This window comes from Tenrec ecaudatus, chromosome 14 (assembly GCF_050624435.1).
Source record: "Tenrec ecaudatus isolate mTenEca1 chromosome 14, mTenEca1.hap1, whole genome shotgun sequence".
Classification (NCBI taxonomy): domain Eukaryota; kingdom Metazoa; phylum Chordata; class Mammalia; order Afrosoricida; family Tenrecidae; genus Tenrec; species Tenrec ecaudatus.
The window spans coordinates 125,877,240-125,890,751 of NC_134543.1; the positions used below are offsets into that span (position 1 = coordinate 125,877,240).

At 44.0% G+C, this 13,512-nt stretch overlaps 1 protein-coding gene across 2 annotated transcripts in view; it reads left to right on the plus strand.

Annotated features, from left to right (window-relative positions):
* SNX1 (sorting nexin 1) overlaps positions 1-13,512 on the plus strand; it is a 40,768-nt gene that overhangs the window by 20,624 nt on the left and 6,632 nt on the right. The window contains exons 3-11 of one of the 2 annotated variants that reach the window (XM_075531923.1): positions 709-836; positions 3,684-3,750; positions 6,527-6,570; positions 8,260-8,401; positions 9,798-9,876; positions 10,271-10,346; positions 12,152-12,265; positions 12,428-12,521; positions 12,664-12,747. In XM_075531923.1, coding sequence (XP_075388038.1) covers positions 709-836; positions 3,684-3,750; positions 6,527-6,570; positions 8,260-8,401; positions 9,798-9,876; positions 10,271-10,346; positions 12,152-12,265; positions 12,428-12,521; positions 12,664-12,747 — 828 coding nt within the window. The remainder of the gene's footprint in view (positions 1-708; positions 837-3,683; positions 3,751-6,526; positions 6,571-8,259; positions 8,402-9,797; positions 9,877-10,270; positions 10,347-12,151; positions 12,266-12,427; positions 12,522-12,663; positions 12,748-13,512) is intronic. The other variant, XM_075531924.1, reaches the window with a different exon arrangement.

Here is a 13,512-nt window from a genome sequence, read left to right on the forward strand (position 1 = left end):
TCAATTTCCCCCGTGTGCTCTGATCAGACATGTCCCTCTCCCTGAGCTGTAGCTTCAGTGCCGTCCTCTGAAATAAATTCCTCTGGGGGGAGGGGCAGGTGCTGTCCTCATAGTTGGGATTGGGGCTGGCCCCTCAGACCTCTCTACTAGGTCTCTATGCCATGCCTGTATGTTGCATCCACATCTTGGAGCACTGGGTTGAAGTCTGGCCCCTCTTTCCCTGTCAAGATATATGTGTTTGTATCTTGGATCCATTTTTTTGCTGACTCTTCCTTTGGTATAATTGTTTGCTGTCAGTACACCTGCCTCTTCTATCACTAGGGTCTTTAAAGCAGGCAATGAAACTTTCTGTTCCTCTGCAAACAATTGTACAAGAACAAATAATGTTCATCTAAGGTTCTCAAAGTATATTAGTAAGAGTAAAATCAATGGCCAGTTATTTTGATTATGCAGTCTTCATGCATGATCCCTGGTGTTTGCCTAAATTCTAGGTAAGAGAGGGTAGCCAAATAGTTTTTTCTACAAACCCAAAGGGGTTGTTCTTAAGAGCCTGCTCTTTGATCATGTGACATATCATGGCTTTTATTCTCGAAGCCTAAGAGCCTGTTCGTATTGATAGGGACATTCTTATGTTTTGGTGTACATAATGGAATTGAACTATCAAAGACATATTGTTGACCTTGTTGTTCAACTATCAACTCCTTTTAGATGCCACAGTGGAGCTATCCCTGGATAGTGCTCAGAACAACCAGAAGAAGATAACAGCCAAAACACTTGTTTCTCTTCCATCACAGGAAGCTACACATTTTTCTAAGCCACAGCCAAGCTATGAGGAGGTGAGAATATGCATTATTGGTCCTGTTTCTTTGAGATTCTTAGGACTCTATGTGATCATTCTGAAGTTCAGTTGTGTATAAACCCTGAGAAAATGTGTATTAGTCTAGGTACTTTAGAGAAACAAACTCACAGAAACTCATGTATAAGAGAGAGTTTTATATAAAGGTTAAGTGTACATCAAGAAAACATCCCAACCCAGTGCTACCCAAGCCCACAAGTCCAACATTTACCCATTAGCCCATATGTCCAACACCTGTTCACAAAGTCCTCCTCCATCTCACAAAATGGACTCAGTGATGCCGACTGCAGGAGGAAAGCAGAGTCAGTGAACGTGTAAGCATCTCAGCACTGGCAGGGGTTTCCACACGGCTGCTCCAGCATCCAGGGCTGCATCAGGGCAGGTCCGTGTGGCTTCTCCTCAAGGATGCGTTGCAGGAAGTGACACCCTTGTTTGACCATCAGAAAGCAAGAGACCTGAGAACTAGAAAGACGAGGCTCACCAAGCCATTTATCTGTCCGCCCTTCAATTAAGCCCCACATGTGTTTATCAGCCAGGTTGGCACAATAAACTAACTAACTCAATCCACCCCTTGCCAACTTGGCACCTGTACATAATTCCTTAACCTCACAATTGCAATTAAGTAACACCTACACCTTAATCTTGTGAATATGTTCCCCTACCTATGAAAGTTTCTAAGCCAACCACTTCACACCTGTATCCCCCAAATTTGGGTATCCAATTTATATACTGCCTACTTACATCAACCCAGTGCTCTGAGGAGACAATCATTTTTTGACATGAAGAGTCTTCATTCCAATTGGAACCTTGTGAAGTCTGCATCCATGAGCAAAGTCATATTCGGACAGGCCATCCATAAAGTGAGCAATAATATGCACCAGTTCACAGGCTCAAAAATCTCCATTTGGTCGGGGTCTGGTCAACTCAATGTGGGCTGCCTCACTCAGCCTCCACAGGGTGCCCATTGCCCACAGGGTGCCTTTAGACCATGGGCTCTCACCAGTACTCAACAAGCCTAGCCCCCTCGTGCTAGGTCATGAACTTTAGACCAGTCAACCCGCTCTCATCTTTTTTTTCCTGTAAACCAAGTCCACAGGTGTCGGTGACCAAACTCAACCTGTCTTAATTGCTGCATTTCTCCCACTCCCACTCAACAAGTAGATCCAGGTGGTCACCTAGCAAGCATTTCAGCCTGCCCACAGGCTCCCTTTAACATTCAGTCCCAGAGAGTTTTCTTCATGGTTCCAGATAAACAAAGACTACTGGTTCCTGAGTACTCCAAAGCACTGGGTGGGGTATATCTCTTCAAAGCTTTCTTTGCAAGCATGGCCTAAACCCATCTAAAGATCAAATTTTAATGGCTCAAAGCAAGTGGGCTTACAAACTTTCTATTTTCTTACTTCCCCATAAAACAACCAAGTAAATAGTGTGGCTTTATTTGACCTCTGGCTAGACAAGAAAAACTACCACAAGGGAGAAGTCAAACAAACATCTACTCTCCATCTTATGATTTGTTTCTCTAGTATCCCGCTCCCAAGGTACCAGAATGTGTTAGTCTGGGTACTTTAGAGAAACAAATTCACAGAAACTCATGTATCAGAGAGAGTTTTATATAAAGGTTAAGTGTGCATCAAGAAAACATCCCAGAAAGAGGGAACCAATTACAAGGATCTACATGTGACCTCCTCCCTGGGGGGATGGACAACAGAAAAGGGGGTGAAGGGAGACGTCAGACAGGGCAAGATATGACAAAATAATTTATAAATTATCAAGGGCTCATGAGGGAGGTGGGAGCAGGGAGGGAGGGGAAAAAAGAGGACTTATGCAAAGGGCTTAAGTGGAGAGCAAATGCTTTGAAAATTATTAGGGCAAAGAATGTACAGATGTGCTTTACACAATTGATGTATGTATGGACTGTGATAAGAGTATGAGTCGCTAATAAAATGTTTAAAAAAAGAGAAAACATCCCAACCCAGTGCTACCTAAGCCCACAAGTCCAATATTAACCCAATAACCCATATGTCCAACACCAAACCACAAAGTCCTCCTCCATCTCACAAAATGGATGCAATGATGCCAACTGCAGGAGGAAAGCAGAGTCAGTGAACGTGTAAGCATCTCAGCGCTGGCAGGGTTCTCCAGACGGCTGCTCCAGAACCCAGGACTGCATCGGGGCAGGTCCATGTGGCTTCTTCTCAGGGACGTCCTGCAGGAAGTGAGCCTTGCAAGCTGAAGCAGGGAACTGGTTAAGGCAGCTGCACCCTGGTCCGACCATCAGAAAGCAAGAGACCTGAGAACTAGAAAGGCGAGGGTCACTGAGCCATTTACCCCTCTACCCTTCAATTAAGCCCTCCATGTATTGTCCAGGTTGGCACAGTAAACTAACTCGCTATGTATGGCTCTTGAAAAAGGAGACCTGTGTGGTTAGTGGACAGCCAGAATCCAATAAAGGTCCCTTTCTCAGGCAGGGTGTCTATTAACCAGAGACTAGCACAAAGTCTTTCACAGGCCGCTAATGGTACCGAGTGTCTGAATTTCCCACATCCAGGAATACATTCTTGTCTCTTCCCTCTTTAGCCTAAAAGAGACAAATCTTCCAATAATTAGTCATTCTGATCAAAGTAAAGGTTTTAAGGACATAGATTTATCCAGTACCTATGAACTGGCTCCCAACTTAAATGCTCAAGAGTTGGTCCACTGGGATTGCTGGGGATGGACCTGGGATGCTACATCTTTATCATCTCATACTGATAGAAAATTAGAAGAGTAAAATTAAGAGCTGGTGTTCTAGGTGTCAACTCTCATCCTCTGTTTTCTCTTGAAAAAGCTCGAGGAAGAAGAGCAGGAGGACCAGTTTGATTTGACAGTCAGTATAACCGATCCTGAGAAGATAGGTAAGCATTCCTGGGACTCCTTGTGACGTTAGGCTGTGGTTATGCTGGCTTCTTTCTGGATGTCTTGCTCCATAGTTGGGCTCGCCAATGTGAAGTATCCATTATTACCTTTCCTGTAAAGTTATATCCCTTGCTATACTTCTGAGACTGAAAACAGCAGTTAACTAGTACTTCATTTAGACTCTTGGCACTAAAAAGAAAAATCAGGGATATCAAATATTTTAAGAATGTCTTAGAATGCAGCTTTTTTACAATTAGGAAGTGAGACCTAAAGAATTAAGTAAAATTAAGGTTGAGCACAATGTGGCTCATGGTAGAGCTTAGAATAGAACTTTGAATTAATACATCTGTGATTCTCCAATATTTATGCATATTCTATAAAAGCGTTGATTTTAAAAAAACACGTTAGTTGCTGCTTTAATTCATTGCTGGGTGTGTTAGTCTGGTTGACTAGAGAAACAAATTCATAGATATTCATGTGTGTAATAGAGAATTTTATACCAAAGAGCAGTTGTATATTCAGAAAACATCCCACTCCAGTCCAATTCAAGTCCATATGTCCGATATCAATCTATAAATTCCTCTTCAGACTCATGCAACACATGCAATGATGCCAAATGCAGGAAGATCAGGGGCCAGTGGGTGGAAAGTTTTGTGGATCCAGTGGCAGTGGAAACATCTAACGCTGGCAGGGGTCTCCACGTGGCTCCTCCAGCTCCAGGGCTCTAGTGTAGCTCCATGTGTCTTGTCAGCAGGAAGATGAAGCAGAGAGTCTGTCTGTATCTGGCCTCCAGTGAGCCATTTATCTCCACAGCACCTGCAAATGAGGTCATCAGCTGCAACCTGATTGAGAGGCTAGACCTCACCCCTTCCTTCTCAAGTTGACACCAGATTATGTAACTACCACACTGGAATAAGACAGGTTATAAGTAATAGTTGAGCTATACTCTTTAACAAGTCATGATGTGTGAACCAGAAGAGAAAATAATTAAAACAACCTGTCACTCTTAAGGTGATGAACTTTCATCCCTTTGCACCATTGTTTAGATTTCCGGTCATGTAGACATCAGGAAACCAGCTACTTAAAGCATAAGGAAGGCATGATTTTTGTAAGACCACCTTCTGGTTTTATGGGCTGTTTATTCAACATATTCCTCTCTTTTCTGCATACATTATAGATTAGTGTCCTATTTCTATCAGGATGTTCTTTTTGGAGGCCTGGTAATTTGCATATGCCATATTTTACTCTCTGAAATTATTTGAGAAATTTACATAACTTTTAAAACTGCTATATTAATCCATTTTCAGATCTATATGCAGGTGTGCTCATTTTTACACACACACACACACACACACACACTCACACTTTGGGAAAGCAGCATGGAGGCCTCTAGGCGAAGCGTGTGAAGATCCTGCACTGCACCTTAAGTGTGCTTACCCTTGAACGTTCCCAAAATTGCAGGCACTACATGGCAAGATTGACGTGGTTTTCTTTTTGAATTGTGGTAAATAAATTGTATTAAAGTAATTTGCCAGGAGGAGATCTTTTGTACATGTGGCTATAGCTGTTTGAATGTAACTGAAAATGTGAGTACTCTCTGTCAGGTACTTTTGTTGTTTGTTTTCTTTCATTGTTTCCTCAAATACCCTTAGAAGCTTCGGGCAGTGTGGTGTAAGTGGTTTGAAATAAATGAAAGGTGAAAGCAAACTAAATCAGTATCCTTTGTAATGACTAAACGTGTAGTTTGGCTGTTGAGACCCCCCTTTGTTGGTAGAGAAGGTAAGCCCTCTGTCCTTGGAAAAGCACTAACGTGCAGCCATCTCACTGAAATCAAGCTGTGATGCTTGACCCTCTTGATTCCAGATGGCCTTTTCCTGTAGCCCCCAGCCCAGGACTAGTTCAGGAGCTTGTGCAGCTAGCAATTGTTAACAAAGCTCTCCTGTTTGGGGTAGGGAGAATCCGCATGGGGAGTAAGGGAACAAAGGCCACCAGGAAGCACCATAGCCCCTCAATGGAGCTGTGGATGTCTAGATCCAGTGCATGTCTTCTCACTGCCCTATCAATGGTGTCTTTCTCTCCCCAAGTGGTCCAAGTCAGGATACAACCACAGAGAAAAACAGTTACTTGAATCCCAAATTATTTCATAGTCAAAAGGCTTTTTCAGAAAAATAATTTCCCAGGAAAGGGAGATTTGTGTGACATGAGGCAGCCAAAGTGTCTTCCTGCCAGGCCCTTTGCTCTGGGTGAACATGCTACATCAGTGAGGTCAGTGTCTCCCGGCTCCAGTGGAAGGGACCACGATGGTATTTCTGAAAGAGCAAGGCGAGCCCAGAGCTAGCCTCGGGTAGAACTACTTGTTTCCTTCTACATCAGTTGCTTCCTTCTCCTCCTCCTGCGTTATACAGCAAGAGAATTGTTTGGGTTGGGTCAGATGTGTGTAATCAGCCCAAATATTGGCATGGTAACAACTGATGGATTGTCAGTGTCCAGTGCTGCTTTGTGGAGGGCCTAAAATGAGCCTGGCTTTGGAACAGGGGGCTGACTTTCTTGCCTAACTCGAAACTGAGGCCCAGCCAGCACCAGTGGGGATATGCCGCAGGGCACCAGAGGGGCAGAGGAGGCACTGGCATCTGGGAGGGCATGTAAAATTCCGAGATGAAACAAGTACCCTTCTTATCCAGGAATCCTGAGGTGTATGACTGCTGGGAAAATATTGGTGGGATCCACACTCCTGTGCCTTTCGCAATAATCCTCTCCTGCTTTCTTCTCCCACAGGGGACGGTATGAATGCCTACGTCGCCTATACCGTTACAACACAGGTGGGTCCCAGCGACACTGCTGATGGCCACCGTAAAATGTTAGACACCAAGGTCATCATTCAGATTAACCCCGAGGATCCCTTTAGTTTATTCGCCAACATTTTCCTTCGCATTTGTGTATGGTGAATAAGCCTCACCTCTTTCGGGACCTCATCTGTGTGCTTTGGGCTAAACCTTTCCAATGCTCTTTCAAACTGCGAATTCACCCGCGTGGAGCCGTAGGCTGCTGTAGCTCATCCCTCCTCAGAACTATGGCTGAGAGGTCATTCAGTGGATTGTCCCAAACTAAGTGTGATCACCTGCTGAAAACTCTCCTTTTTTTAACCCCTTGAAGAATTAACACACAGACAAAATATATTTTACTGAGTGTAGATAACAAAGCTTACAGTAAATCATTTTCCTGTTCGGAACATTTGGTTTTTCCCAGTCTTTGTAATTATGAACTATGAACATTCTTGCTCCTATCTTCTAGTGCACACCTGGAAGAGTTTCTCAGATGTGTGTGGCCACTCTCCTTAGATCAAACCAAACCAGGCTCCCGCCATCCAGTCACTTCCGACTCCTGGCGGCCCTGTGGGACAGGCGAGAACTACCCTGTGGGTTTCTGAGGCTGGAAATCTTTAAAGGGCTATGAAGCCTCACCTTCCCCCACCGTTCCCATTGAGTCACTTCCTGGCCAACACTGGGAAAGGCCAACTTTCTTCCACTTTTCCTATCCAGTAAGTGCACAAGTCTGTCATGATGTAGGCCTAGCCTTTTTACTGGAAGTCCCCTTTGTATTCTCTCTGCTATTGACCAACCTGCTCCTTTTGAGTTCTAGCTCCTCTGACTCTCTAGAGGTTGAGATGTCTACAGCTCAGAAATTTCACCACTGTTTAGACAGTCTTTGAGCTAATACCCTTAATACAGTGGTTCTCAACCTTCGTAATGCCATGACCCTTTAATACAGTTCCTCATGTGGTGGTGACCCCCAACCATAAAATAATTTTCGTTGCTACTTCATAACTCTAATTTTGTTACTGTTAGGAATCGGGCAGCCCCTGTGAAAGGGTTGTTCGACCCCCAAAGGGGTGGTGACCCACAGGTTGAGAACCACCGCCTTAATAGATCAGTTTAGGATAAAGAGATTATAAATGACTGTGGAATTCTTATATTAAGCTAGACTTTCACATCTATTTCTTTAGAGAAAGACCCCTTAACCTGGAGGTGAAAATGTATTTGAATTTAAGTGGTTGCCTTGTGATTCTATCTATTTTTATTTTATGCATTTAGATTCATTCTGAGAAGGGCTTCCCCATACTGCCAAAGGGGCTATAGCTAGGGGGACTAGCAACAGAAAAGTGGGTGGAAGGAGACAGCGGTCGCTGTAAGACATGGGAAAATGTTATAAATAACCAAGAGTTCCTGAGGGAGGGAGGGAAATGAACTGATACCAAGGGCTCAACTAGAAAAAAATTGTTTTGAAAATGATGATGGTAACATATATACAAATGTGCTGGACACAATGGTTGGATGGATGGGTTGTGATAAGAGCTGTATGAGCCCCCAATAAAAGGATTATTTGGAGAAGATATTTGCCAAGCTGCTGAGAGGCAGGGATCTGGGAGCTGTATTTCTGGGATGGCTCTCAAGATACTCATTTATCCCACTTGGAATGAATTTGTCTTGTGTCTTTGTTTTTGTCGCCAGACGAGTTTACCAATGTTCAGAAGTAAACAGTTTTCAGTGAAAAGAAGATTTAGTGACTTTCTGGGTCTTTATGAAAAGCTTTCAGAGAAACACGCTCAGAATGGTTTTATTGTCCCGCCTCCGCCTGAGAAGAGCCTAATTGGTAAGATTGTGGTCTGTAATCCCACTTGGATTTTTTTCCTTTATCTTCTTTAATGTAATTATTGCTTAGTTCAATGAGAGTGCTTCGATCACCAGTGTAAAATAACTTGTGGTTATGTTTTCCTGTAAGTTACCTGAGGCCTAGAGAATTGTAGAGAATTGTATATTTTGATGTGGTCTCTTCCCACCGAGGCTCTTGGCTTCAGCCTCCAGAGTTTTTTTGTGTGTTTGTTTTTCATTTGTGTTCAGGAATCTTAAATGATCCTTCCAGGTTGAATGCACTAAATTGTTTGAGATGGGCGGGAACATCCATTGACACTTATTAACTGCTACGCAGAGTCCCATGGCACAGAGGCTTGTGCCGCACGTCTCAGTGTGGAGCCTCCAGCACTCAGACGAATAAAGAATGACTCGTGTAAAAACCTCTCTTCGCGTTTGCTCACGGAAGTGACCTTATGTTGTGTTTGGCTTTGTTGGTTTTGGTTTTCTGTTGTTGCTTTTGAATTGTAGTAAATACACACACAGTCTTCAAAAAGTATGTGGAAAATTGCATTTTAATTGCATATTTTCACAAACTCTTTGAAGCCCCACTTGCATGTGTGTGTGATCAAAATAGTTGCCAATTCAAAATGTTTTACTTGTACAATTCAGTGACATTGATCGCATTCATCTTGTGGTGCTTCTATCACCATTTATTCTACCGTCGTGGACAATACTCCAGTGTCTGCTAAGTAGCAACTGCCTTTGTCCACTCTTTCTGGTTCCTGGTAGCCACGAAAACTTTGGTTTGTTTGCCTGTTTTAGAGAATTCATTTAAGTGGGATTATACAATGTTTATCTTTTTTTCTTTGTACAATGTTTATCTTTTATGACTGAATTATTTTACTCAGCATAGTATTTTCAAGGTTCATCCTAATGCAGCCTGTATATTCATTGATGGCTAGATTGTGTTTCCTCTTGGCTCTCGCACTGTCGTGAACATTGTTGTACACCTTCTGCTCGAGGTCCCATTTCCGTTCTCTGGCGTCCACAGCCACAAGTGGCATTGCTGGGTCCTATGGTCATTCTGTCTCGCTCTGGAGGAGCCACCAGACTGCTTTCCACAGCAGCTCTCCCACTGGAGAAAGCCCCGACTTTGTCATCGCTCCCCATCACTTGTAGTTTTCCCTTTTCTTATCAAAGCCATTCTAGTGGCAGGGACATATCTCTTTGTGGTTTTGGTTTGCATCTTCCTGATTGCTCACGAGGAACAGTTTCCATGTGTATTGGCCATTTGTTTACCTTCTTTGGTGGCTGTATTTTTGTAGCACTGTCCTCGCTGCCTTTCTTCCAGTGGGCATTATTTTTTAAGCAAACATCATTTTCATGATTTATGATTTTTTTAAATTCTATTTCAGGAATGACAAAAGTGAAAGTTGGGAAGGAAGATTCTTCTTCTGCAGAATTTCTGGAAAAACGAAGGGCTGCCCTAGAAAGGTAAGTCTGACAAACAGGAGCCAGTTTCCTGAGTAACATGCAGACACGTGCGAAACTGAAACAGGCTTGATTTTGAGACATTTTGACTCCAGTCAGTGGAGATGCGGCCCTTCCTCTTTCCTGAGTCCCTGCCTCCCCACCTTCGGGACAGATGGGCTTCCCCTCATCCTGAATGGGAAGATTGCGTATCTTCTTCCTGGACAATCATATGAATGCCTCTTGGAAACATGAAGACCATGAACTTGAATGTAGATACAGTCAGAGTCTTACTTAAGTGTCTTATCTAAGGACATTGTAAAGGAATGAATAAGATAGCCCCCTCCCAACAGAACTGTGATTCCCAAACTCGTGTGAAGCCGATTGACCGACCTGATGATGACTGCTTGCTCTGTAGGTACCTGCAGAGGGTTGTGAGTCACCCCACCCTGTTACAGGACCCTGGCGTCAGGGAGTTCTTGGAAAAGGAAGAGGTCAGTGCTGCACACAGGCGTTTCCTCATTTTCATTTGCTCGTAGCAAGCAGAACTAGTGTAGTCAACAAATACTTGTGCATTTAGCAGGTTTATAGCCTCGTGCCATATTGTATCAAATCTTTATAAGCCCTCAACAGTAAGGAGTATTTGCTCAACCTTTGGAATGAAAGATGTACCTTGCTGGGGGTGGGGGTTGGTGGGGAGGGTTATAGAGGTCAAATTGCAACCTAGTTCTGTCTTATTAGATAAACACAGCAGTGTGTTTAGTAAATCCTTGATATATCTTGTCATAGGGTACTATGTGGCTCAAATTGAATGCCTGTATTTGTGCTAGGAGCTGAGGGACATTGGCTAAAAACTAATGCCCACAGACCATCGACCTGCCATGCAGCCACGTGCTTTATTGAAGTAGACCGCGTACTTGGCAGGCTTTGCACAGGCTATTCAGGATTGTGAAAAATTGGAGAAAGCCCAATTGCTAACACTTGGGGATTTAAGTGAAATATATCAATGCAAGAAGTACTTTATTCTCATCATAAACAAAGTATAGAGAAGTGATTGTACTTGAAAGCATGTATTAAGAAGAACTATGAAAAGCAAAGCATAAATATTATATAAACAACAGCTGTGGGAACATGTAAGCACTGAAGATCAAAGAAACAGAATAAAACAGTGTTTGACCTCCGAGGAAAGAAACGGAATTGGAAATAAGTAATATCACAAGGCTGTTGCTTTGTAAAAAGAACAGATATTGACATAGCGGCTGCATCAATAGGCACACACACAGACACAGCCGTGAACACGGTGCAGTGTTTTGTTCTGTTTACCAGGGTCACTATGGGTCAGGGCACCTAACAACAACTTAGAGGTCTCGAATGAATAAAATGGTGGCCCTAGGCATATGAGATTTTTTTCTTCAAAATAAACTTTTAACGTGAAAATGCTTTATCAACTTTTCATGTATCCTCGAGGCTTCCCTAAATCCATTCTCCTTTCCACTTCTCCCTAGAGCAGAGTTTGTCTGGTGGCATTATTTGGACCAGATAGTTGGTTGTTTTGTTTTTTTCCAGGTAATTTTCTGCTATGGGGGTTTTCCCATGCATGGTAGGATGCTTACCATCATCCCGACCTTCGCCTATTAGAAGCCAGTAGTATGTGTTCCCTCCCCAGTTATCACCACCAAAAACGTCTACAGGCATTATCACATGTCCCCTGCGAGGTAAAATCGCCCCCGCCCTGGGGTCCTGAGCACTGAAGTCTAGCGTTTCAGCCTGGTCTGCTCAGTCCCAGGCAAGGGGAACCAAACACATTCTTTATAAATGTTTGGCACACTTGGCCTTTCTAGGTCATCCCTAAAAGTTGCCTCCGTCTGAATAAACTGAGCTCTTGTCCGTGGGCCTTTGTTCCCCGAGGAAAGTCAGAATGAGCTCACAGCCCAACCTTGAAGTCCCTGCAGGCCTTTCAAGTCCTCTGTGTGCAGTGGGCTCTGCCAAAGGGACTCTTGACTTGGAACAAGTTTGTTTCGTATTTAAGCCTGAGTGGACAGAAAATCTCAACATCAGGTCGCCTGGCCACATAGCAGTCTTTTTTTTTATGCTCTACAATGTCAAAAACTGAATAATATGGTGGTTCCATTCACCTTTTTAAAAATTTAATTTACGTGTTAGCTGTGACTTTGAAAACAATCTCCTGTTCAGATAGTTTGTTTGGCATGTTTTGGGCCCATCTGATGGATACTAATTGTTCTGAACCTCAAATAGGGGCAGCAGCTACCTTCCCATCCCTCCCTTCTTGCTCTTGTAGCTGCCGCGGGCTGTGGGTACCCAGACTCTGAGTGGCGCTGGTCTCCTGAAGATGTTCAACAAAGCCACGGACGCAGTCAGCAAAATGACCATCAAGATGAACGAATCGGACATTGTAAGCACCCAGGCCTCAGACAACACCGCGCCCTTCCCCTCTCCCCAGGCTCCTGGGGGGGCAGCCCTGAAAGGTCCTTGTTTCTCACTGCTAAAGACAAACCGAGCTCTCCTTGTGGCAGCAGCTGCCTTTCCCTAGAAACAGTCTGGGCTTGTGTTGCAGTGGTTTGAAGAGAAGCTCCAGGAGGTAGAGGGTGAGGAGCAGCGCTTGCGGAGGCTCCATGCTGTGGTAGAAGCTCTGGTCACCCACAGGAAAGGTAACCGCCTCTGACTTGCACTTGCAGCGGGGGAGACGGGTAGGGGCATGACTCTGGTGAGCTGGGGACACAAGGGCATGCTGTGCCCAACTCTTAGCCATCCAAGTTGAAATGCTCAGTCCACCTGGTCTTTGATGTTCAGATCACAAAGATATGCCCTGCATTTCCTGGGAGGAAACAACTCCAGCCACTGTGGGCACCATGCTTTGTAGAGAAGCCATCCCAGGTACCGCGTGATCTGGCACATGGGTATCTGGTACGGGTTGTGTTTTGAGTTGGTGGCTTACAACCAGAATGATATCAGTGCTTTCGCCACATGGTCAACGCAGCAATATGGAAAAGTGGGGAAGCCTCAGGTCTCCTACTTTCCTTCACCTCTCTGTAGTGATACTGCCTTAAAAGCTACCAAAATGTGCCAGGTTTCAATGCTTTCCTTCTCTGCCTTAAATATGCCAGTCATCAGAATGCTAAACAGGCAGGAGACCAGTAGCCTGAGGCCAGTGTGTGTGGATAAAAGATGTGTGGAGGGAGCTAGGTAGGTGACTCACGAAACCTGAATGCTCACCGTCTGGCCCTTTATAGATAAGGCTTGCCGACCCCTCTGTAGCATGTGCAAGCCTATACTCTGTACACGCCCTCTCACACAGCTCACGAGCTCTAGCTTAGAAATACCAATCATTCCTTTTGTCTGTGTTGTCTGTCTAGCCTAGTGAAACTTAAGGCCGGTACCTCTTGACTGTGCTCCAGTAGGCAGGTACAGTCCCCAACTTTTTTTTAAATCATTTTATTAGGGGCTCATACAACTCTTTATCATAATCCATACATACATCAATTGTGTAAAGCACATTTATATATTCATTGCCCTCGTCATTCTCAAAACATTTGCTCTCCACTTAAGCCCCTGGCATCAGCTCCTCATTTTTCCCCCTCCCTCCCCGCTCCCCTCTCCCTATGAACCCTTGATAATTTATAAATTATTATTTTGTCATAT